Genomic DNA, 23,032 nt, shown 5'->3' with positions numbered 1-23,032 from the left:
GAGTTGTCGTTCTTTTAGGGGATAAAAGACCTTGCTTTCGTAAACAAGTACTGAAGTCATCAGGGCACGGTGCACCCGAGGCTGCGGCTCAGCACTAACCACACGGTCTCCTTTACCGAACCAGACAGATGCGGCTTGCAGAGAGCACTTGGCTCTTGTGGCCGTTGTGTCCCAGTGCTGCCCCCCAGCAACGAACCCCTTACCTGCCTCCAGCCAGCCTGGAACTGCTTCTCCCCAAGTGTCCTCCTTGGTGCAAGCCAGGGGACACAGGGGCCCCAGGCCAGCTCTGCCGGCAGCGGAGCCCCCAGCATGGAGCAGGACATGCTGCCGCGAGCACACCCCTCGCCTGGGGCTCTGCTGGTGCCACTGTGCTGGGCAGTGACAATGTCCAGCACCGTGTCCCCACGGTGCCCAGGCCCTGCTGTGCTGTGGCCGGAGAGGAGACAAGCATGGCGGAGGCTGTGCCCAGCGCGCTGCCCCTGCCAGCATGTGGCCCCTTTGTGGTCCCTTTTGCACAAGTTCAGGAGCTTGGTTGGGCCACAGTGTCCATCCCAAAATAAGTTCCCAATAAATACGTTTATAATGGGGCTTTGTTGCCTCAGAAAATAGGTTTCCCATGAGGTCAGCAGGCCTGGCACTGAGGGTTATCCTGGGACAGTGATTTTTCCCCTTGGGGTTCCAGGCGGCTGCGATTATGCAAGGCTCCGAGTTATTCCTGGGGCTGCCACATGAAAGGTTAGCTTCCTAGCTGTGCCCAGCACAGACATTTGGAGGTGCAGCAATCCCTCTGCAATCTCTGCTAGCTCTGCGTGCTCCTGGCGCAGCCCCAGCACCTGTGCCCGCACAATCAAAGCAGGAATCCAGCGCTGCGGCGGGGGAGGCAGCTCCCCGCTCACGCCGCCAGAGCAAGCCCTGCTCACGGGGCAGACCACCCTCACCCAGGGGAAGGCAGCATGGGCAGGCAAGACCACGCTGCCTTTGCCTCTGTGAAAAGATGGGGAGACTTCTGCAGAGCAGGCGCGGATCTGGTACATGTCCCTGGCTTGCTAACCCTGCCCAACCGTGCCCTGAGAACACTGCAGGCTGGATGCCACCTACGGGGCAGTTCTTTGGGGCAGGGAATGCCACAGGCCGTCCTCGTCTGCACATTTCCTTACCCTGCGTTCCTCCCGGGGTAACAGGAACTGTGGACTGTCCCTCAGCCCCTCGCCGCAGCTCTGTGCTGCGCAAGGCATGACACCGGGCTCTGTAGTGGCTGCCTTGGCTGCCTGGCATGAGCAGCCGTCACCTTCAGCACCCCGAGTGAGTCTCCAGAGTGATTGACCTGCTAAGAAAATAGAGAGCTCGTTCCTTTGAAGTTAATGAATCATGAAAGCCTTTGAAAGCAGAGCCTTGTTTATTTACTCACTGCAGCTCATGTGGACGAAGCACCCAGACATCCTGAGCGCACTGCTAATTTGAATGAAAGATCAAACGCGAGTCTCTGCCCGGCTGAGCCGTAGTTGGAGGAGCGAGGGCTGCCCCGGCCTCCCCACGCTCCGCTGCGAGTCACTGCTGAATGCAGGCAGACAAGGGAGAGCCTGACACAAACCCAGGAAAGTCCAGGGGACAGACCGTGGGCTGCCAGCCAGGTCTTGTGGAGGAGAGCATCAAAATAAGCAACCAGGTTGACAGAGAAATTCAGCACACTGTGTGAAACTCAGCCCAAGCGCGACCCCCCCCTCCCTGCAGACACCCACCACCCTCCCCTCCCAGGGCTGGCACCTCTGCCTGCACCGACTGCCTCTTGCCCTCATCCTGGAGCCAGTTACAGCCCGACCCAGAGGTCACCTGCCCAGCACCACGTCACAGCCGAGACCTGCACACCCAGATGAACACCCGGGAACGTGGCACTTGTCACCTTCTCCCCTCCGTTTCCCATAAGAGCAGGTTACAGAAAACTTGGCCTCCTCTCTTTGAATGAAAACAATCCAGTAACAGAGAAAAGCCCATGAAATGGCAACAGCAGAGACCCCAGCACGCTATCCACTATGATGGGTCTTCTAAACAAATGCACAGCCTTCCACACGAGTCTATAAATATCGGCCTTTTCAGTGCAATCGCTTTATGAATAAGCTGTAATGCAATATTCCATCTGGGCTCTCAGACAAAAGGACAGCACCCTACCAGCACCAGCTTTCTGTCACTACAGTTTTCAGAGGTATAATTGGATTATAACCAACTGCGAGTTTCTAGTCCCAGTTTCTCTCAGGCCAGGGAAGTCACTCCCTGATCCGCAACAACAGGAATGGGAAGGAAAGAGCAGAATGAGCTGAGCTGGGCGGAGGGGAGGGGGAGGCTGAGGGCTCCGGCAATGCGAAAAGGACTTTGGTGGATAATGAGGTTTGCAATCCCAGTAAATAATTAGACATATTGGGAAGTGCCAGCAATGAGAGGTTACCCATTGCAGCCTAATGCCTGCTCACCTCCAGGGTGTGGAAGAACCAGCCAGCCAGGGACCACACAGGGAAGAGGGAGCTCCCAGGTAAGGTTGGTCTTCACCAGCTACCAGCCAACAGTTTTAGGGTGCTGAAGGAAGGAGAGCTTAGAGCCAAGGGCAGCTCATCCGCCAGCTCTCCCTGTCCCGCAGCCACAGACGGCAGAGGCACAGCAGAGGTGGGAGACCACAGAGCCACACCACACTGGCACGAAGGGGGTGGCGGGTGCTCAGACACCGGCTGTTCCCGGGGAGGAAGGCGGTGGCCCTCACTGGGGACATCACCACCCCAGGGAGCGCGTGTCCTAAGAACAGCAGCTGCCGCCCGTCCCCCAGGCCCCTGCCTGCGGGTCCCCGTGCAGTTGCGGGCCTGCACCGCCCCCGACACCCGCGCTGAGACCCTCCCGACCAGCACCGGAGGCGCCAGCTCCCCGCAAGCCGGCCCGCGGGAGCGCTGCCAGCGCTGCCTGCGCCTGCCCGCACCGGCGCCGACGCAGCCCGCGGGCGCTGCGAGGGGCGGCGGCGGAGGATCCGCGGAGAGCCGCGGAGGCGAGTGGGCACAGCGCGGCCGGCGGCCCCCCAAGAGGGGCGCGGAGCCCCGCGCAGCCCCGCGGAGCGCGGCCGGCGGTTTCCCACCCTGCAGTGACACCTGGCGGGGGCGAGCGCGGGAGGAGCCGGCGGCGGCCGCGGCCCCGAGCATCCCGCCGCGCCGCTGCGCCCCTTCCCCGGGCGGAGCCCGACGGGGCGGCCGCGGCCGGCGGCTCCGCGCCGCGTCCCCGCGGGTGCGGGCGCGGCGGTGGGAGCGGCCGCGGTGCGCGGCGGCGGGGCGGCGGCAGGGGCAGCCCCGCCGGCGGTGGGCAGGAGCCCGGAGGGGGCTGTCCGACGTGCCCTTGGGGAGGTGGGGGTCGGTCCGGCCGGAGCGGCGGCTCCGCGCCTCTGACTCTGCCCAATGAGAGCCCGGAGCACGGCGGGCGCTGTCAATATTTGGCCACGGCCCCCGCGCTCCCATCCCCAGTGCGTCCTCGCCCTCCGCGCAAGGACCTCTATGGCCCGGCCCGGCCCCGCCGCCCGCCCCGCGCCGCTCGGGGGGCGCCGGCCCCGCTGACCGCGCCGGCCCGGGACCCCTCGGGGAGCCCCGCCGCCCGGCCCGGCCCGGCCCGGCCCTGCCCGGCCCTGCCCTGCCGCCCCCCGCGCAGCAGCATGCGCCTGGGAGCGGGGGCCCAGCCGGGGCTCGCTCAGCAGCGCGGAGCCGGCAGCCGCGGCGCGGGGCCGTGAGGGGCAGTGCCCTCGAGGGGAGCGCGGGCAGGACCCCCCTCCCCGGTCATTTCTCCGTCTGGACCCCGCCCCGGAGAGATATGCTCAGCCCAAACCGCCTGGAAGCGTCTCCTGGGATTGCCTTGGCCCCCGGGCGTGCGGAGTGCGGAGCCTTCCCTCGGACGGCGGGCGCGGCCCCGCGGCTTTGCCTGCCCCTCGTCCTCCTCCTGCTCGCCCTGACGCCCCGCGCCGACTCCTCGTGGTGGTGAGTCCCCGCGACGGGTCCGCCGCCCCGACGGTCCCCGGGCCGCCGCCGGCGGGAGCTGCGCCGGGGCTCGGCCGCGGCCGCGGGATGGGGATGGGGAAGCCCGGCCGGGGGCCGGGGCAGCGCCGGCGGTAGCGCAGCGAGCCCCGCCGTGCCGGAGCCGGAGCCCAGCGCCCGACGTGCGGCCGTGGGAGCCCCGCGCGGGGCAGCGGGAGCCGGCGGGGACCGGCCGGGGCTGCGCGGGCTCCCCGGCTCTCCTCGCGCCGCCGGGCGCATCGCGGGTCCCGGTCCGGGCTGGGAGCCCCGCGGCAGAACGGGCTCGGGGCTCCCCCCGGCTCCACCTGCGCGGCTCCTGCGGCGGCGGCGGCCCCGGCTCCCGGGGAAGCGCGGCGGGCGGCGGCCGGAGCGCCGGAGGGAGAACCGCCCGCGCCCCCAACCTGCCGCGGGGCCGGGGCTTTCCCCGGGGCGCAGCCACCGCAGTGCTCCCCGGGCACCCCGCGCCCCGAAAGCGCCGTCGCCGCTCGTTTGCCCCTGGGGCCGCGACTTGCCGCGGGGACGCCCCGGCTCCGGCCGCATCTGCTGGGGAGCCGAGCCCCACACGCCGTGACCCCCCGAAAGCCATCCCTCCCCGGGCAGCGGCAGGGAGCAGGATGCGCCCCTCGGTACGGTTTAGAGCTGGGAAGCGGCAGCAGCGAGCAGCTCCCCTGATCCACCCTCTGCAGTCCGGAGATCACGCTGGAGCTCACAGATCCCCACGGGCTGCGGTATTGCCCGGCGCGCTTGTATTACAGCTTCTCATAAGCTAAGAAGTTGCTGTTCTCCCTCATTTGGGTAAGATGAGGCTCTGTAACAGATAGAAATGATGACACAGAAAATACCAGTCTTCTAGAAATTAATCTCCTCCTGTCCCGATTCCTGTAACAATGAAAATTCACATATGCAGAATGAGAGTAACTATTAAAACAAGGACTGTGAAGTTTTCCAAGCGACCCTGTGCTGCTTCAGTAGCTCAGTAACACTGGAGAAAATAGTTTGCTGCAGAAAAGTTCTCAGTGTCCCCCACCCTATGAAAGTCCTCTCTAATCTTGTGGAAAACACTGTTTTTCCACGCCAATCTCATCATCATTAGCACATTGCAGTGGATGAAGGAGAACTTAATCAAATTCAACCCATCTGCCACCGAAAGAGAAGGATGGTTTCTGGAATTCCTCAACTACCGTGGAGCACATTGCGAGGGCCCGGGAGCACTTAATAGTCACGCCGATAACACAAGTTTGAGAGCACGTCTGGGTGTGTGGCAGTCGTGGCCACGCTGGCATCCCTGGGAGAGCGATTCCAGGGCGAGGAAGGCGAACGGGAAAGCTGCCGGGCTGGGAGGGAGTGGGGAGCCCAGGGGACGTGCTGCTCGGGCAGCAGGTTGCAGCCAGGCACAAAAGGTGGGTCGCATGAGGAGCAACTTCTTCCAGAGGGCAGCACAGGCTTCAGGGGGCACATATAATGCAAACTAGCAAGACCAGTGCCATTCCTGGCCATCCCCAGAGGTGATCTCCTGCAGCCTGATCAGCCCACGGGGAACTGAAATCACTGGGCGAGAAAATGAGTCACCATCGGCGAGTATCAGGTTGATACAAGCGCTGGCCTGGCTTCCAGCCGCCAGATCTGCCCCCCACCCATCAGGGCAGGTGAAGACAGGACGGCATCTGTGTGGAAGGTGATGTTGCTGATATGCTAAAAGCCAAGGAAGGAAGGAATAGTCTTAGGGCGGCGGCGAAGTTGGATTATTTCACTTGATTATCAAGGAGGCAAGAGAAGGGGAGGCTCGTTAGAGCTGAGGAGTGGGTGCTTTACAGTAGCTGGAAAAAGACGAGGTATGGAGTAGTCGCAGCATCATCTGCCCAGTGCTGGGCAGTTCTGGTAACACACTTGGATGCTGGCTGAAGGGTGAAAATTCTTTCTTTAGGAGGAGCGTGAAAAACACCTATTTTCCTTGCTGTTGTACCCCACTTCTCCCCACAATGACTCCACCGTGGTGTCTGCCCTAATTCCAAGCGCACGTCTCTTCCCCAAAAGTGGGAGGAAAACCAGCCACGCTTTAAGCCTCAGTAGCTGTGGCTTATTTGGAGGAAGCCAGATTTAGCTCCTGCCGCAGTTCGTGTTCTCAGCTTGCAGATCGACTCCCCGGCTGGAAGCTTCTCGTTCGAGGGAGAAAGGAGAGCGGGGGCAGCCCCCAGGGTGGCTGGGGCAGGAGCCCAGCTTGGGGCGGCCGGGGCCAGGCAGCTCCCCCGCACAACTGGCTGGCTCCTCAGCCGTGGTGCAGCCAGGCACGATTCCTTTAAATGTTTTCGGCAAGCAGAATTGGTCTCGGGGACCTTAAGTATGTGACTTTAACGTGTTTGGTTTCTAATTTTTTTTTTAAACTCTAAAGTTCACATTTTCAATCGTACTTTCTCTTCTGTAGACCAGAACATTCCTAAGAAAAGCCTTCATTGAAGTGAGCATTGTTCTGCTGCACGTGTCAGTTCTGATAAAATAGCATGTTTAGATGAAATTGTGTTTTACTAAAAATGGTTTCAACCAGCTGTAGTTTGGGAAAAAGTTATTCAGTGATTTACATAGGTTTCCAAGCATATCTTTAGCACTACTGATATTACAGCAAATAGATTTGGTGGTGCATCATCGTTCCTTATTTTTATTATTATTGCCAAATTCTTCTAGGGATTCACACACAATAAACTTGTGGAAATAGAGGAAATGCTTCTCATTTTCAGAGTTGACTTTTAAAGTAGATTAATAGAAAAAAAATGGGTCCGTTCTGATCACAGTACATGGAAAGGAAATATCAACCAAATGTTTCTTCTAAACAACTGCAAATTATTAATTTTCAGTGACGTCAGGCACGGCCCGCGCCGCCTCACAAAAACGCCAGGAATTGGTGAACTTTGGCGCTTGAAAAAGTGTCTGTGGGCGCGTGTGTGTGTGCATGTGCTCGCAGCACGTAGCGGCGAGAACAGTGTTTGCGCGGGCAGAGAGGACGGGCTCAGGCTGGTGCGGTTGCGGCCAGTGGCGCTGCCTGGGCTCCAAGGCCGCCGTGACTAACAGCAGCAGCAGGATGGCCGTGGCTGTGGGGAGCAGCATCCATGCAGAATGCTCCCAAACTGTAAAGTGTTACTTAGCAACAAAATACCAGCTGAAACACAGACGGAAATTAGGAAAGAATGCAACGGGAAAATTCCTAAATCCCGTTTACACTTGAGTGCACTCTGGTAGGGAGAACAGCATCGTCCGGGGTACGGCGGCTCTCCCCAGGCGGGCGCCCGCCTGGCAGGGCTGTGCCCCGCACGCGCTGCGAGAGGATATCGGGCCCCAAAAGCGGCCTCTGAAATTCCTTCCGAAAGATTTGGAAGATTAGACAAATGTTGCTTATAAACATAAACTGTGCAATAAACAAACTTGGTGTAAATAACTAAGTAGAGTTTACTTGCTATTGAGAGCCCCGCTAGCTGCTCTGGTGTGGAAAGCCATTTTAAATTGAAGGTTTGGTTAAAGAAAAATGTACACAAAGCTGTATGCACACACACCCCTGCACCCCACCCTCACACATACCCGCTTGCCTGCAAGCCCACATGAACCCCTCCAGCCCCCAGGCACACCAAATCCTCGTTAGCTAACTTGTTTATTGCTAACCACAGCCCTTGGAAACTACAAATATTTAATTTCATCTGGCATTGGAACAGATGGGAGGCATCAGGCTCCCAAAGAGATAAAACAAATCTGTGGAAGGAAGACTAAGGCAAGCTTGGGCGCGGGTCGGGGAGCATGCAGGAGTCTGGCAGCCACGAGGGGCTCCTCAAGGCATCGGCAGGTTACGGGGGCTCCTGGGGGAGCCACCACACCCCGGGGCACGATGCCCGGACAGGCACTCTTAGGGATGCTCTAGCTGCCGTGCTCCAGCTCCCTTCCTTGGCCAGGGAAGGAGGTCCGTGTTCATGGGCAGGAAAAATGCACCAAGGGCAGATCGTGAAGCAAGAGTGCCCATCGCGCCCTCCATGCTAGAGCGACCCCAGGAGCTGGTGTCAAGCCCTTCCCGAGGGCTTTGCAAGGACACCCCCACTGCAGGTGGAGAAGGGGATGTTCCCACCACGACGAGTAGGAAGGAGCAGTGCTCCTGCAGCCATGCCTCTCCGGGTTTGCCGTGTGTTTCCGTCGTGACACCAGTGCTGGGTCCTGGTCAGCAGACGCATGTGGATGGGCACAAAGAGTGATGGAAAAATTGAGCCATACGTATGCGTGGATATAGGAGAGAGGGGCTCATTTAAACAGGCATCACACTGAGGTGTGTGGGAGGGGAAATAGCATCAATAGGAATGTTTGAAATTAAGCCAAGGGAAAGACAGCTGCATGGAGGAACTCCACAGCCAGTCAGTGTAACCCTTTGGGGTGCGCGGGGGTGGCACTGCCTCCCCTCTGTGCCAGTCGCAGAAGGGCAGACCCGCAGCAGCCCCAGGAGGGCTTCGCTAGCAGAGGGTCTAGCAGCTTACGAGGCGGCTCCGAGGACTGCGTGTCTGTAGCTCCCGATGCCATCCTGCGCCGCAGACAAAGTGTTTCCCTCCTCCGCACGTGCCCCCGCTGAAGAGCAGCTCCTCATCCACCCGGTCTCGGCCCCAGGGCTGTCGCGGGCGAGGTACCAGGGGGACTCGCCTTCTCAAAGGGGAGACGACGTGCAGCGCGGCAGCGCTCGGGGCACGGGGGATCTGCGGGGGGTTCGCACTGCCTGTACATTTGTTGTTGCAGAGCGCTTTGCACAGCAATAAAAGCAGGAGGTCAGCGACCAGGAAGTCTTTATCCTGAGGCGCTCCACAGCTCCGGCTGTCCAGGCAGCCGCGCTTTGAAAAATAAGTTTTAAAGTAACGTCAGACTGATGGAGAATGAACCCTGTGGCCTTTGCAGCAGCCCTGGTGTTCTTGGTTGGGGTGTATTGAACAGATGGGTTCTCTCAGTCGCTCTGCGCCGTTATAATAATCCTAATTGTGTTTCTTAGTTCATTTTTCATTAGGGTCACTTTCACCTATAGGAAATCTTTCTTACAAAGAAATGCAGAAGAAAAAAATCCTCTTCAAAACTCAATAGCTTTTGCTATTACTAATACCAATTTCAACAGTGCCTGCAGCCCGCTGTGAGGAGATCTGTGCTGAGCTAGGTCCTGTAGAAACACGCAGCCTCTGCTCTGAGCAGCTCGCACCTAACACACAAGATATGCTACGGACAAGAGAAGAATCATCTGTCCTACTTTATGCCCAGACACTGTCTTACTTAGACCCCTTAGCAAAGTGCTTTGAGATTTTGGGAGGAAAAAAATTGATACTTAAAGCGTATTTTTGGTGAGCAATTTGTATTATATTCATACATCGCCAGCAACACCTCCGAGGAATAGCTTTCACCCAGCGCTGAGCGAGATTTTTGTCCACTACTGCAGAAGACACCGGAGTCCTTTTCTCCCTGTGCTTTTATAACCTCCCACCTTCACCCCTCCTCTGGCTCTGCAGCAGCCCGAGCACTCAGGGGCTTTGCTGCTCACCCGATATATGTTCTGCGCACACCATTATCTCGCCTTTATACCACAGCAAGCAGAACAGACCTCGATTTCCAGGTGACACTCGATACAAGATGCCAACAGCAAACCCTCCCACATCAGCCGAGGGGATGGCAGGGCAGCACTGACCTGCGCAGGGCAGGACGCTCGTTTGGGTCCAGCTCCCCGGGACTGCAGCATTTCCCAGACATTTCAGTCCTTCTCACAGAAACCGCATCCCACCGACTGCACATGGGTGCAGGGAAACCACAGAGAAGGGACGCCGACAAGGAACTAAAGGCACACAGCTGGAGAAAGGGTGACACACACCAAAAAAAAAAAAGATCATAGTGCTGAAAATGAAAAGTATGTACCTTGAATGGCACTGGTAGTGGCTCAGCATTATGATATTAAAAATTATTCAAGTGAGACTAACACTCTCAACATACAGAGTAGTGGCTCTAAGTGAGGAAATTAGGACTATTAATCATTCCAAGGTGTTAACAATTCCAGCAGTCCAGGGTGGCCCCGTTCCCAGTGGGGCTTAATGAAATACTCAGGGTTTATAATAATAAAATAATATCTCAAATGTCTATAGCACCTTGCAACCCGAAGTGCTTTGCAGTTGGCTATAAATTGTCTGCCCACAGCCAGGGAGAGCAGAGGAAGGAAAAGTGCAGCATCCTTGGGAAGTATGCAAAGAACTTGAGGAGGTGAAATGCTGCCAGGCGCCTTGGAATTTACTCTTTATCAGGCAAAGAGGCAGCGATGTTGGATTTGATCCTATCTGAACAAGGTGTCTCCAGCTGCCTAGGGCTTTCCAGCCTCCCACCAAAATACAGATTTCATGTCGATTCAATGGGATGGGAAGAGAACAGAAGCCAAGATAGTTTGGCTCCCAAGTTGATCTTTCAGGACTATCAAAGTGGTTACAAGAGCAATGGGGAGGTGAATCAGTTTTCCCAGGGGAAGGACTCCAACAGCCTCTGATACCACCAAGAAGCCAGACCATGCTCTCATCTCAACCTCAGCAGCAGACTCTTGGAGCAGAAGTCAGCACTGACGAGGCTCTATGCAAAACGAGCTCACGGCCCCAGCCTGTGGGACAGCTTGCACAAGAGGCTGAGCATCTCCCGCCCGAGGAGACGGGGACCGGGGCTCCGGCAGCTGCGGGGCAGCACTGCCTTCCCCCAGGGCTGATCCGGGAGAAGGGGCTGGAGATGTCATCACGGGCATGGCATTTGGGCACACATCGGGTCGGAAAGGCACGGCCGGACCATGCTTCACCCGGGCGTGGACAAGGGGAACTCTAGGGGTTTCACAGCACCGGGTTTGCAGAAAGACCTAGAGAAACTCCCAATGCTGTACGTGATGGTGGAGCCTAAACCAGTGCCATGCCACCCCTCCCAGGGCTGTTTTTGGGAGCAGGCAGTGTTCATGGTTGGCATGACATGCTCAGGGGCGAGAGCAGAACCGGTGCCGAGGGGAACATCCTGAGCTGGGACTGAGCCCCAGTTACAGCTCGGCTCACAGGCATCTGATGGCACCGACTGGAGCTGTGGAGGGGCTCGAAGCTCAGCATTTCTTCCAAATGGTGCTGAGGTTATTTGCCTGAATAATATTAGGTGGGAGAGCTACATGTGACAGGCAGTCGGTGGCCATCAGAGGATATCGAGTTGAGAGGCATGCTTAATGTGGCCAGGAACATCTTGGCGCTTTTCTTGCTTGCTTGCTTTTTTGTTTTGTTTTTGTTTTAAACGTGGTTTGGTCAAGTTCAGAGCCCCTGGGTGCTGCTCTGCACAGCACCACACAGTGCAAGGCTGCCTGTATCTCTTTACTGCCAGTAACAAAAGAGAGCCTGTTAGGAACTCCCAGGAGCAGCTGACATGGCTGGGGGTCCAGGGATTTAAGCTGTCCAGATTGCCTTAAGCCAATTGAGAGCACCCTGCACTTGATGGGGAGAGGCAGTATCAGGAAAAGCAAATTCTCAAGCTGAAAACCTGTTAGATGGGATGTCAGAGCCCAGCCTGCTGCCTGTCGCAGGAGGAGCATCTGCTCCTCATCTGCTTCACGTCGGAGGAGCATCTCTCGATGATTTCAAAGCCATCGAGCTGACAGGGTTCATGGTGCTGTGTCTGGCCAGAGCACCTCCTGCCCCTCCGGACGCTGCATCCCCCCCGCATTTCTGTTCCCACCCTGCTCTGCCGCCGAACAAGGAGTTACAAACAGTTTGCAAAATGTTTTTGGGATCCTCAGGAAGAGAGAAGCCACAGGAAGGAGAACTGTTAACCTGCCATCGTTTTTCAGCCATTAACTCTCTCTGCATTAACAAGTGACAATGAAGAAGCCTCGTGCCTCGGCGCGGGGTGGCAGCGGCGGCCCTGCCTGGGGGGTTTGCCCTGCGCTGGGGAGCAGCTGGAGGTACCCAGAGCTGCTCTGGCTGAGCTTCCCCGTGCCTGAAGTCTGGCTCACTGCATCATCATAGCTGCTTGCACGGACATCCTTCTCCCAATGTATAGTTAACCTACAATAGTGATTTTAGTTAAGCTCATTTTGTATTAATCTAATTCAAAATTGTGCCTTTAATGCTATTGGTGCAACCCTGATTTCCCGCAGTGGGAACGTCCAACATTTCAGCAGCTGTTTTCATTCTAAAGCAGAGCACAAAAAATTAAAATTTTGAGATTTGCCTGAGAATGGCAATTCTAAAAATTTCCCTTTTGAAGGAAAGTAATACTCAAATAGGTTTTTCAATGCCATATAAAATGGTGTAAAATGAAATATTAGACACAGCAGTGTGTCTAGTATAACTTTCATTAGAAACTAAATTAGCACACTAACATATTTCTCAACAACACCTTGGCATTACAGAAAAGTGACAAACAAGAGTGAGTTCTGATTCCACTTAATTTTACCCATTCCCATGAAATGTTTTCCTTTCTTCAAAACCTCATTTTCCAAGAGACAGTTTCTACCTGATATCTACTAGTGAGTCCAGAACAGTGGCATGACCCCAGCTAAGCCTCTCGTGGTCTCAGATCTCACCGGGTCACCACGATGTGGGAGGCAGCCAAGGCAGCCTTTCTGCAAAGCCAGGGCACGTGGTCGGCGCTAGAGGAGAGCGGCCCTGCTATTCAGGGGAGCCGTAACCGGAGCACCCCACACCGACACGCCTGGGCAAAGGCCGATACCACGCAACGAGGCAAGCCCTGGCCTGGCACCAGGAGGAAACACAGAGCTTTCCCCAGCCACCGCAACAACTGCAGCCCCGCAATGGCTGGTATTTCCTTGCAACACTCGCCCCAGCCCTACGCAAAGCAAGCAGCAGCCAGGCACGCTGCAGAGATACGAGGCTTCGCCTCTGCCAGGCTGACTTACCGACTCCCTGGAGAAACAGCATCTCGCAGGTGGCTGGTGACAGTCGGAGCTGGGTGCACACAGGGGCTTCGCTGCCGTTGCCTCTTCGGGACTGGAGAGCTGCCCCCTCAAACCGCTGGGTCAGCTAGTAGGGTTTTAGCAATTAAACAAAATTACTGCCAACAGCTCGGAGTTACAAAAAAAAATCTGGAGGTGCCCCAGGTCTATATTGCAGAGGGCTGGTTATTTATAATGAAAGGGAAACTGAATTCCCCTTTGCAGCATCTTCCCATTTTGATCTTTAGAGTCATGGTTCCCCCTGACTGCTGGTTTTGTAGAGCAGCCCCCAAGCCCCCATAAACGCAGCCTGGTGCTCCTGGGAGCCAGAGAAACCCCTCAGCAGCCGCACAGCTGGTTTGCTCACCTGGCCAGGCTTACACTGACACGTTTGGGGCAGGCTGGCTCAGGCTGCCGGAGAGGTCTCCTTTCTCCAGCCGTAGAAGTTCCCATCTGCCTATTGCTAAGGTGCCTTAGACTGGCCATGCTCTTGATCTCCCCCCTGCTACACTTGGGGTATGGTGCTTTTCCTGAATCTTTCGGTCTTTCCTATTAAAAAGCTCAGCAACTGGGAAGCTGCGTGCACTATGTTGGTGCCAAAAGCACAGTTTATTGATCCAGAAAAAGATTCCAGCACAGTGAAGATGGAGAAGGAGTGAGGCATACTGGGATCCGATCCTTGGGACAAGATGCAGTGGATCCCAGGAACTCGCAGCCCACATGCAACTGTGGGGATCCCCTCCTAACCCGAAGGGAACCGCACGCACGGGGAGGAGAGCCGCTGTGGATAGGAAAGCTCTGAGCTGTTGAGACTTTCACCAGAGCAGTCTGAGCTGATGGCAGAGACATGACATGGGCCACACTGTTCTGCGAGAGCACCCTGAGGAGTCTGCAAGTCCTTTGGAAGCCAGGCAGGCTCTCGTGGGAAGCACGGGAGCAGGACACATACAGCACGGAGGCAAGCCGTGGAAGGGGGTTAGCACAAAATGCATGCTGCCAAGTAAATAGATGCGTCTGCCTCTGATTTGCATGTTTATCTTAGAAGCAATTTAGGTTTCTCCTTGTTTATAAGAGTCGAAGTCAGCAGACTCTTAGAACAAGAAAAACAACTGGGAGCCAACATGTGACAGTTGTCTCCTGTTCCCCCAATGCATCAGAGCGTCCGGCGCTCCCGGGCTGTTGAGAGAGAGCTCGCTTCAGCTGCATCGGTGGATGTACCTGTGCAGCAGGTTACTTGCAGAGAAGAGAAAGGCTAGCAGGGAGCGAGGAGCGCTTTACCTCCTTTACCTCACAGGCTCTGAATTCAAGCACTTGCCTTTGTAACGTGAGGTCTCTGGTCTCTGCTGCTGCTGCACAAGTTGCTCCTTGCAGGGAACAGGGAAGGGAAGGCGGGAGGTGGAGGTCCAGTGCCACGCGTGGTAGCAGAGCGTTTCCCGCAGCGCTGCGGCTCACACCCACCTCCTGGCAGCTGAACTCAAGGAGCAAATGGGAAGTACGGCAAGCTTGTGATTGCACACTGATTTGCAAAAAGTAAATGATGCAGCATCACGCAGCCAAAGGCCCTCAGAGGGATCGGTGCCAGCCCCTCTGCCTGAGCTGAGCAAACAGCTCTGCCCCTAGCAAGAGGGCAATGCAAGGGCTTTACAGACGCTACGTGAGGACCTTGCAGGAGGCAGCATCCCATGGAACCCCATTTGACAGGGTGAGGGATCGTTATCCCCACATGCACTTAATTATTAACTCCCTCCCTCCCTCCCAGCTCCTCCTTGCTGCAGGCTGCCTGGCTCTCACAGGCTGCTCCTGCTTCTCTCCTTCTGACCATGTGGAAGTCCAGGCCCGAGCAGCCTTCAGCATCAGGAGCAGTTCCCTCTCACAGACTTTTCTGAACTCAGGGCTTGGGGGTTTTTTTCTGCTGTAAAAATGCAGATTCCCCAAGAGTACAGCATTTCACAGAAATTTGCCACTTCCAGCGCAACTTCATTTTTTAAAAATGAAGTTCTGATAAGGCAGCTAGGGACTTCTCAGAACATCCATTGTCTTTCCTATTTCAGTGTTTTTAAAATGTCATAGATTTTTAGAAATAAAATCGGAAGGGATGCTTTAATCAATCCAAAACAAATGTTTGGTTTTTTTCCCTTCCAAAATTCTGCTTGGCAGAATTTTCTGATGTTCCTCGTCTCGCTCCATTTCAGAGTAACTGAACCCAACTGGAGCATTTCTCACGAAATGGAAGATCTCGGTCTTGCCGAGATAACCGCAGCCTTTCCAAGACACGCGAGGAATTTTCCCCCTTGTTGTGCCATGCCGCTTTCCAACACCACAGCAATTGTGGGACAGATTTCGGTACATAATCTGCAATGGAGGCTTGTAGGTACCACAGCAAATACGCTGCTTGTTTGCAGCTACAAGCAGAGGGAGATGCAGCCACCGACCCCGGCGGGGGTCTGGGACCCTGCAGGGTGAGGTGCTCCCTTGGCGGTCGGTGCCCTTCGCCCTGCTCTCCTTCCACTTTCTCCTGCTGATAATGTTTGCTCTGATCTGGGTGTTTGGCAGGAGAATTAACGAGACATAATTAGCTCACAGTGTGAAAAAGGGAGTGCCTGGTGTTTATCTTGTCTGGAGGGTTTTCCTTGATCTCAGTCTCCCAGGGGATGGTGTTAGTCGGTGCTTTATCTGCCGGCTCTCACATAGTGGAGGCAGCTCCTCTGCCAGCTGCCAGCGTGTCTCCCCAAAGCCAGCCCTGCTTACAGCCCACCGCCATTACCAAAGACCAGTGCCACAGCTCAGCAGCGCTGGAGGCGGACAGGGGATGGGGTCCCCACAAGGTCCCTGGTGAGGTGGCTCATCAAAGAACATTTTACCTTTTCCAACTTTCCCAGCATCTCTTTCCTCCAGTGAAGTGGAGCTTTGGCTACTGCTGCAACCTCCATCCTGCCACACCGCTGCCTCCCAGCAGCCTCGTCCCAGCTCTTGGCGGTGCAGGCAGGGACACGTCAGCATCCCCATCCTTGCTGGGACCAGGCAGGCTGGGCAGAATGAATTCAGGGCCAGGGTACCTGGCCACGCTTCCCCGTGGGATCTCTGCAGCCCCACTTGAGACCACTGGCCTGTACCATCATCCAGCTGGTGGGATGCTCCTCACCCTGCTCACTGCAGGAAGGAACCGGCCGCTCTCACAGCCCAGCACAAGCGAGGCAATTAAACACCTGCAGTCGGCATTGCTCAATGAGCTCCTGTTGGCTTTTCTTTCCTAAACGGCTTCTACCATCGCCCTTGTCCCCCTGCTGCAGGATGAAAGGCTGACAAGCAAGCTTGTGAAAGTAACGCTCGCTGGCCCTCAGAGTTGGGGCTTGCAAAGCCATGGAGAGCTGGGTTTATTATGCTCAGCTCCAGCCTGAGATGACCTTGTGCTTCTGCCAGCATTTAAACAAAGTATTTTAAAAGAGGGAACAGATCCCATTGCTTTCCGTGCTCGCAGGGCTTTCCTGAGCCTGTGAGCTCTCTCTAGGGCTGATAGAAGTGATAGAACATGGATAGAGAGAGACAATGAAATATTTCCCAAGCTTACTGCTTTTTATTATTATTAAAGGGAGCTTCTTACTTCCAGTCTGGGGGGGTTGAAAAATTTGAATCCCACGCAAACCTCATCCCTTCCAGCCAGAATCACAGCTCCATGCTCTGTGGCAAACAACATACTCCGGCACAAGCAGCCGCTGCCTGGCTGGGGCGAGCGGCCGGCGCAGGCAGGGGCTGACCCGGGATGGAAAATTCCACGTTGCTGCCATTGTCCGGGCTGGTGCGAGGCGTGGGGAAGGCTGCGGGGCAGAGCTCGGGGTCCCTCCCCCATGTCCATGGAAAGCTGCCTGCAGGGCTCAGCCAGGCTCTACCAGATTGTTGTTTGCGCATTATCTTTCTGCTCCGAGCTCCCATCCTCTCCCCACTGCTGCAGGGAGGGGACCGGGGTGCAGGCAGGGTACAGTTAGGACAGGAGACACAGGGTAGTTCTCCCAGTTACCCAGCTTCAGGGCACGATCATAAAAGTTCACCAGTGCAAGAGACACACAGAGAGGGCTAGATAGCTGGGGGATAACAGTGTGAATGAGGACTGCAGCAACAAGAGGTGAAGCCTGCTCCTCTTTCTCCCCCACCTGAGCATGACGCGGGTGCCTGTGCCACGGATCTTTGTCCCCACAGTGCGCCCCAGCCAGTGTGCAGGCAGGAGGCATTGCAGAGCCTGCACCAGCACCAGCCACGCTGGTCTCAGCTGGGCTCCATCCTGCCGTGCTCAGCAGGGCCGAGCTGCAGAGTGGGGCTGGGATGTAGGGAAGAGGGTGGGAGGCAGGTTTTGCACATCAGCAAGCTCCTCCGCTGCCAGGAGCTCCCAGAGCAGCCCAGGCTCTCAGGGCTGCGGGCCCCACAACTTGCAGCACCCATATCTGGCTGTCTCCTAGGGAAGATGGGCTCTGCAGGCTTCCCTGCTCCCTGCCACAGTGATGCATGCACGGAGCAGAGCTTCCCCCTGCCCCGGGGCTGGTGCAGCTTGGGATTATATTGTTAGACACAAAGACAAAAGCCCAGCGGCTGTGATGGCTCAGCAGTGCCCTGTCCCTGTGTCCTGCCTGTCTGAACCACAGTGAGAGGCATGCTCTGTGGCTCCCCCAGCTCACCCACGCGGAGGGGATGCTGCAAGGAGGGCATGCCACTGTGGGGGGACACCCTCGGCAGAGCACAGAGCAGCTGTGACACAGCTAGAAAGAAAAGAGGGAAAGGTAGGCTTCAATATAAGAACCCCCCGAGCAGGGTGAGAACCCGGGGAGCCAGAGCCCCGCACCTTCCCCCTCTACGGGCAGCGCAGTAATGCAGCACCGTTCTCTCTCGCAGGTACATCGGGGCGCTGGGCGCGAGGGTGATCTGTGATAACATCCCCGGGCTGGTGAACAAGCAGCGGCAGCTGTGCCAGAGGTACCCCGACATCATGCAGTCGGTCGGGGAGGGAGCCAAGGAGTGGATCCGGGAGTGCCAGCACCAGTTCCGCCACCACCGCTGGAACTGCAGCACCCTGGACCGGGACCACACCGTCTTCGGCCGGGTCATGCTGCGAAGTAGGTTCTGCCCCATCCCCTTCCCACCGCTGTGTGCCTTGTCTCCCTGGGAGAGTCTCTCCTCTTGCTGGGATGCTGTGCCCAGTGGCTTAGATTACTCCCTTAGGAGAGCTTTGCCTTTCCCTGTAAATTAATCAAGCAGTAATGGGAACAGAGCACTGCGTTTGGAATAGCTGCACCAGATGAGATGGAGCAGGGGGAGCACTGGGGGAGAAGGGGGAAGGAGGAGACACCTCCGGAGAACAGGCTCATATGTAAACAGTAATGGGATATATAAATATTTGGAGAGCAGGGTTGGCCAGGACTCAGCAGTTCACGTGGGAACTGGCTGTTCCCTTGCATGGCAAGGGAGACAAGGCAGAGCCGCGGCTCCAGTCCTCGCTTCGGGCTCCAAGGTGGAGGAGGACCACGGCTATGGGGCAGACACCAGCCCTGCACCGACGGCTGGGCACAGACCCTGCCCGGGAGGGACCTTCCCGCTCTAGGTGAGGGACGGATACGACACAAGCAGGGATGTACCCAAGGAGTGAAGAGGAAAGGCGCGATGGGGACAGGGACAGGGGCGGTTCCAGAGCAGGAGCAGCATCGTGGGCTCCAGCTGCCCCCGGGAGGGCTCCGGCAGCGAGCAGGCTCCGGGAGCTGGCGTGAGTCCCGGTGCAGGCAGCAGCGCTGCAGGACAGGTGCTGCTGCGTGCCGTGACGTGCCGGGGCGCATCCAGCCACGTGGCTTCCAAATTAAAGGCGGATGGGAAGAGCCTTTCCACTCGACAGGAGCGGCTCATATGGAGGACATGTGAGCGCCCGCGGAGGGAGCCGGGGAGCAGGGGGCTTGCTCCCAGCTGGCCGGGGGATGGGGCAGCTGCCCGGGGGGGCGGACAAGAAGCAGTGCCTGCAAGCCAGACCCCCGGAGAGGAGCTGGCTGGAGGGAAGGGGTCTGTAAAGCACCGGGACGCAGCACTTACCCTGCCATGCTGCAGCTTGCCCAGTCTCAGCCTCTCCATCCCCTCAACGGCACCTTTACTCCCGCCCGCATCCTCTCCTGGCAAAGGACTGGGAATGATGAAAGCTCCTTGCCACAGCCCCATCCTGCGAGGCCCAAAGAGAGCTCTGCTCCCTTTGAAGTTGCTTTCAAAGGCTCTCAAAATGAAGACGAACATGGTTTTGATTTGCAGTTTCTTTTACAGCATTATAAAAACAGCTGCGAACTCGAACCAGAGACATAAAATAGCAGGCGGCACGCTGTGCCGTGCGGGGAAAGCCAAGCCCGGCCGGAGCTGCCGCCAGCTCCCGCCCTCAGCATCACCTCGGGAGGGAGGCAGTCCCAGCCGAAGGGTGCTGGCTGGTCCTGCAGGCTCAGCACCGATGGGCACCCTCATGGCCCCTGAGCTGCAGGTCAGCGAGGGGGACTGGTCAGGCAGCCCCGAGAGCAGCCCAGCCCCCCGAGCTGCTGAGCCCCGAGGCTCAACATGAAATTCCCCTTAGTCTGAAAGATGCCAGGGAAGCGGAGGCAGCAGAGATGGCTGGACTTGGCTTACCCGTGTGCAGGATGGTCTCGCCCCCAGCCACAAAGGTGCTGCTGCACAGTGCCCTGCTCCTTGGTGGGCTGCGGGCGCCCGGCACAGCCTGGCATACTCACTCCCTATCTCCGTTTCTCTTCCCCTGGCAGGCAGCAGGGAGGCCGCCTTCGTCTACGCCATCTCCTCGGCTGGAGTGGTCTATGCCATCACGCGGGCATGTAGCCAAGGGGACCTGAAGGCCTGCAGCTGCGACCCGCTCAAGAGGGGCCGCTCCAAGGATGAGCGCGGGGAGTTCGACTGGGGCGGCTGCAGTGACAACATCAACTACGGGATTCGGTTTGCCAAAGCCTTTGTAGATGCCAAGGAGAAGAAAGTGAAGGATGCCCGGGCGCTGATGAACCTGCACAACAACCGCTGCGGGAGGATGGTGAGTGCAGCCCCCGCAGCCGAGACCAGCGCCTGGCCAGCCGTCCCACCGGGACCCCCTGCAAGGGAACGGGCAGTGGGAGCAGCTTGGGCATAGGAGCAGGACCCTGGGTGGCCGTGGAGCACAGGTCCTGCTGCAGGTGGGGGCAGGACGCTGCCCTGCCTTCCCAGTGCCCCCCTGCACACTCTGCCCGGTGAGCAGCCCTGTGGGGATGGCAGGACGCTGCTTACCTTTGCCCCCAGCACGTGTCCTCGCCGATACTGGCATGGGAATACACAGCACCCCTCTCCCGGTAGGAGCCCCATCCCGCACAGGTGAGGGCTGATAAGCTGCACCAGGGACGAGCAGACCTGGGTGCGATGTCTGATGCCCAGGGTGACCGCTGGTCCTCATGGCATCCCTCTTCCCACAGGCTGTGAAGCGTTTCCTGAAGCTGGAGTGCAAATGCCACGGGGTCAGTGGCTCCTGCACACTAAGGACTTGTTGGCTGGCGATGTCAGATTTTCGGAAAACAGGAGATTATCTAAGGAAGAAATACAACGGGGCCATCCAGGTGACGATGAACCAGGATGGCACTGGCTTCACAGTGGCAAACAAGAACTTCAGGAAGCCCACGAAAACAGATCTGGTGTATTTTGAGAACTCACCTGATTACTGTGTGATGGACAAGTCAGCAGGTAAAAACTAAAGCTCCAGTCATTGCCTAAAACCAGCTTTTCCTCCCCTCCTGACAGGCCAGCAGCTCCCAACCAGTCCAGCCTGGCAGGGCTGCTTTGGGATGCCAGCTCCCCCACTGAACCCCAGTCCCTGGTGGTGGGGTTGTGCCACAGGGGGTCACCCAGACCCTCAGTGGGTGTCGGTGCTCACTGGAGCACTGGGTCCCCACAGCACCTCACGCCTGTGCAGACAGGACTGGGTTTGTCCAAAATCTCCAGGCTTTACACCAAAGATCCAAACCCATTCAGGCCTCTTGTAATGAATGTAGCGCAGTGTTTCCTCAGAGCCTTTCTCCTGCAGAGCAAAGCTCCCTTAAAATAAGCAATAAAGAGCTCATTTCGTGTGGCAGGCTGCTGGCTGCTCCTCTGAACACAGCCTGAGGCTGGGACAAGAGCAGGGAAGGCGGCGTCAGGGCTGCTCGGCTCCTGCAGAGAAGATCAATGGTTTCCCAGCCTGTGGCATCCCCAGGTCGGGGCTTCGCAGTAGCCGTGCAGGCTCGGTGGGGAAGGCAGCACATGCTCCCGCTGCCCTTCAGTGAGCCCTTAGCCCGAGCAGAGGGGGCATTTCTAGCTTTGCCAGCTACAAAGCCCGGCTTGGCAGGCATACACTGCTCCAGGGCCCCCCCTGTGCACAGAAGGGCTGCAGAGAGCCCGTGTCCCCCCCCCGCTCTTGCACTCCGGGCAGCAGCGGGTGCAGGCTTCAGCAGCGGGTGTGGGGAAGTGGCCATGCAGAGGGTCACCAAAGCCGCGTCCCTGGCCAGGCTTGCTGCCCACGCTGCAACCCATGCCCTTAAAGCAAAGCAAGCACAGGCGCCGCAACCTCTTCCCTGCAGCCTGTGCCCAGCCTTTGGAGGCCACGCTGTGGCACGTGCTGTAACAGACACACCGAGATTTCACCGCTGCTAAGGCAGTCGTATCCCAGGTCTCCACTGCAGATGGTAGATACCCAATCTTACCGCTGCCAACAACTGGGGGGTGGAGGAAGCATTTGAACAAGACAGAGGAGGAACACCCTGACCCGCTCTCGCTTCCTTTTCCAGGCTCCCTGGGCACGGCCGGTCGCGTGTGCAACAAGATGTCCCGCGGGACGGACGGCTGCGAGGTCATGTGCTGCGGGCGGGGGTACGACACCACGCGCGTCACTCGCGTCACCAAGTGCGAGTGCAAGTTCCACTGGTGCTGCGCTGTGCGCTGCAAGGAGTGTGAGGACACTGTGGACGTGCACACGTGTAAAGCACCCAAACGGGCCGAGTGGTTGGACCAGACCTGAGGAGATGGGAGCACAGAGGGAAGAGTCCACTGCCACCCCCCCTTGCAATTTTTTTTAAAACCCTATGCCCTGAGGGCCATGACATTCTGGGAGCTGTAGTTCAACTGCATGGCTTTTATTTAATTAATTCTGCAAAGCACTAAAGAAAGGACTACATTTCCCAGGAGGTACTGTGGACCCTTCTATTTGCTCAGCAAAACTAATCCCCTACCTAGGAGGAGTCCGCAATCCTTGCTTAAACTGTGAAACTGCTGTTGCCCATTGTTCTCTTTGCAAAGGGACGGTGCAACCGATACGGACTTGGAGGACAGATCGTTGGGATGCAATGGCTGAGGAAACCTGCACCTCCCCAGAGAATTTACGTTGCAGAAAAGTTTCACCAGCAAAAACCACTAGTTCAGAATAATCCACTCTTGCAAAAAGCATTCTTGCTTTCGTTTTTTTGCAAGGCCAGAGGGTGTTATGAATCCGTAAGACAGTTCCGTGATCCCCGTGTTTCCCTCAAGCGGACCCAGCACACCACCCCCAGCCGCACTGCTGACCCCGCTGAGCAAGAGCAACCTCTGCACGAGGCTTCTCCTCGTCTCCCCAGCGAAGGTGACAGGTGGAGCTGTAAATCGGAACTGAACCTGAGTGACTGCACAAAGACAAGGGCCACCCCTAAATGTTCGCAGACACAGAGGGCTAGAGAAAGCAAACAAAATCTGTGAACTTACTGGTAGGTTCTGAAGTCAACAGATACAACAGCATCTCTGTAAAACTCACTTGTACGTTGTGTATACTGCATATTATTTTAAGTCAAAATTCATTATAAACCTATATTAGAAAATGATGTTCTTTGCTTTTTGAATTCCTACACACCCAGCTGGGCACTTCCCCCAGAGCGGGAGTCAGCCCGCAGCACACAGCATTTCTTCTACCTGCTTGCCTGCAGCTCCCACGGTCCTAAAGCACAGACCTCCCCCGCCCCGGGAGTTATCTGCTGTTTCCCACAAAGCGGAGCCATGGCATCCAGCGTGCAAA

At 57.1% G+C, this 23,032-nt stretch overlaps 1 protein-coding gene across 1 annotated transcript; it reads left to right on the top strand.

Moving 5' to 3' along the window:
- Nucleotides 1-3,697: 3,697 nt before the first annotated feature.
- WNT2B (Wnt family member 2B) lies at nt 3,698-22,897 on the top strand. Its single transcript, XM_076358066.1, has 5 exons — nt 3,698-3,995; nt 17,860-18,080; nt 19,746-20,023; nt 20,436-20,700; nt 21,780-22,897. Exons 1-5 carry the CDS (start codon nt 3,832-3,834, stop codon nt 22,007-22,009), a joined length of 1,158 nt encoding a protein of 385 aa, XP_076214181.1. The 5' UTR covers nt 3,698-3,831; the 3' UTR covers nt 22,010-22,897.
- The last annotated feature ends 135 nt before the right edge of the window (nt 22,898-23,032 follow it).

Source organism: Aptenodytes patagonicus, chromosome 22 (assembly GCF_965638725.1).
Source record: "Aptenodytes patagonicus chromosome 22, bAptPat1.pri.cur, whole genome shotgun sequence".
NCBI lineage: Eukaryota > Metazoa > Chordata > Aves > Sphenisciformes > Spheniscidae > Aptenodytes > Aptenodytes patagonicus.
This window is presented reverse-complemented; position numbering and strand designations above follow the sequence as displayed.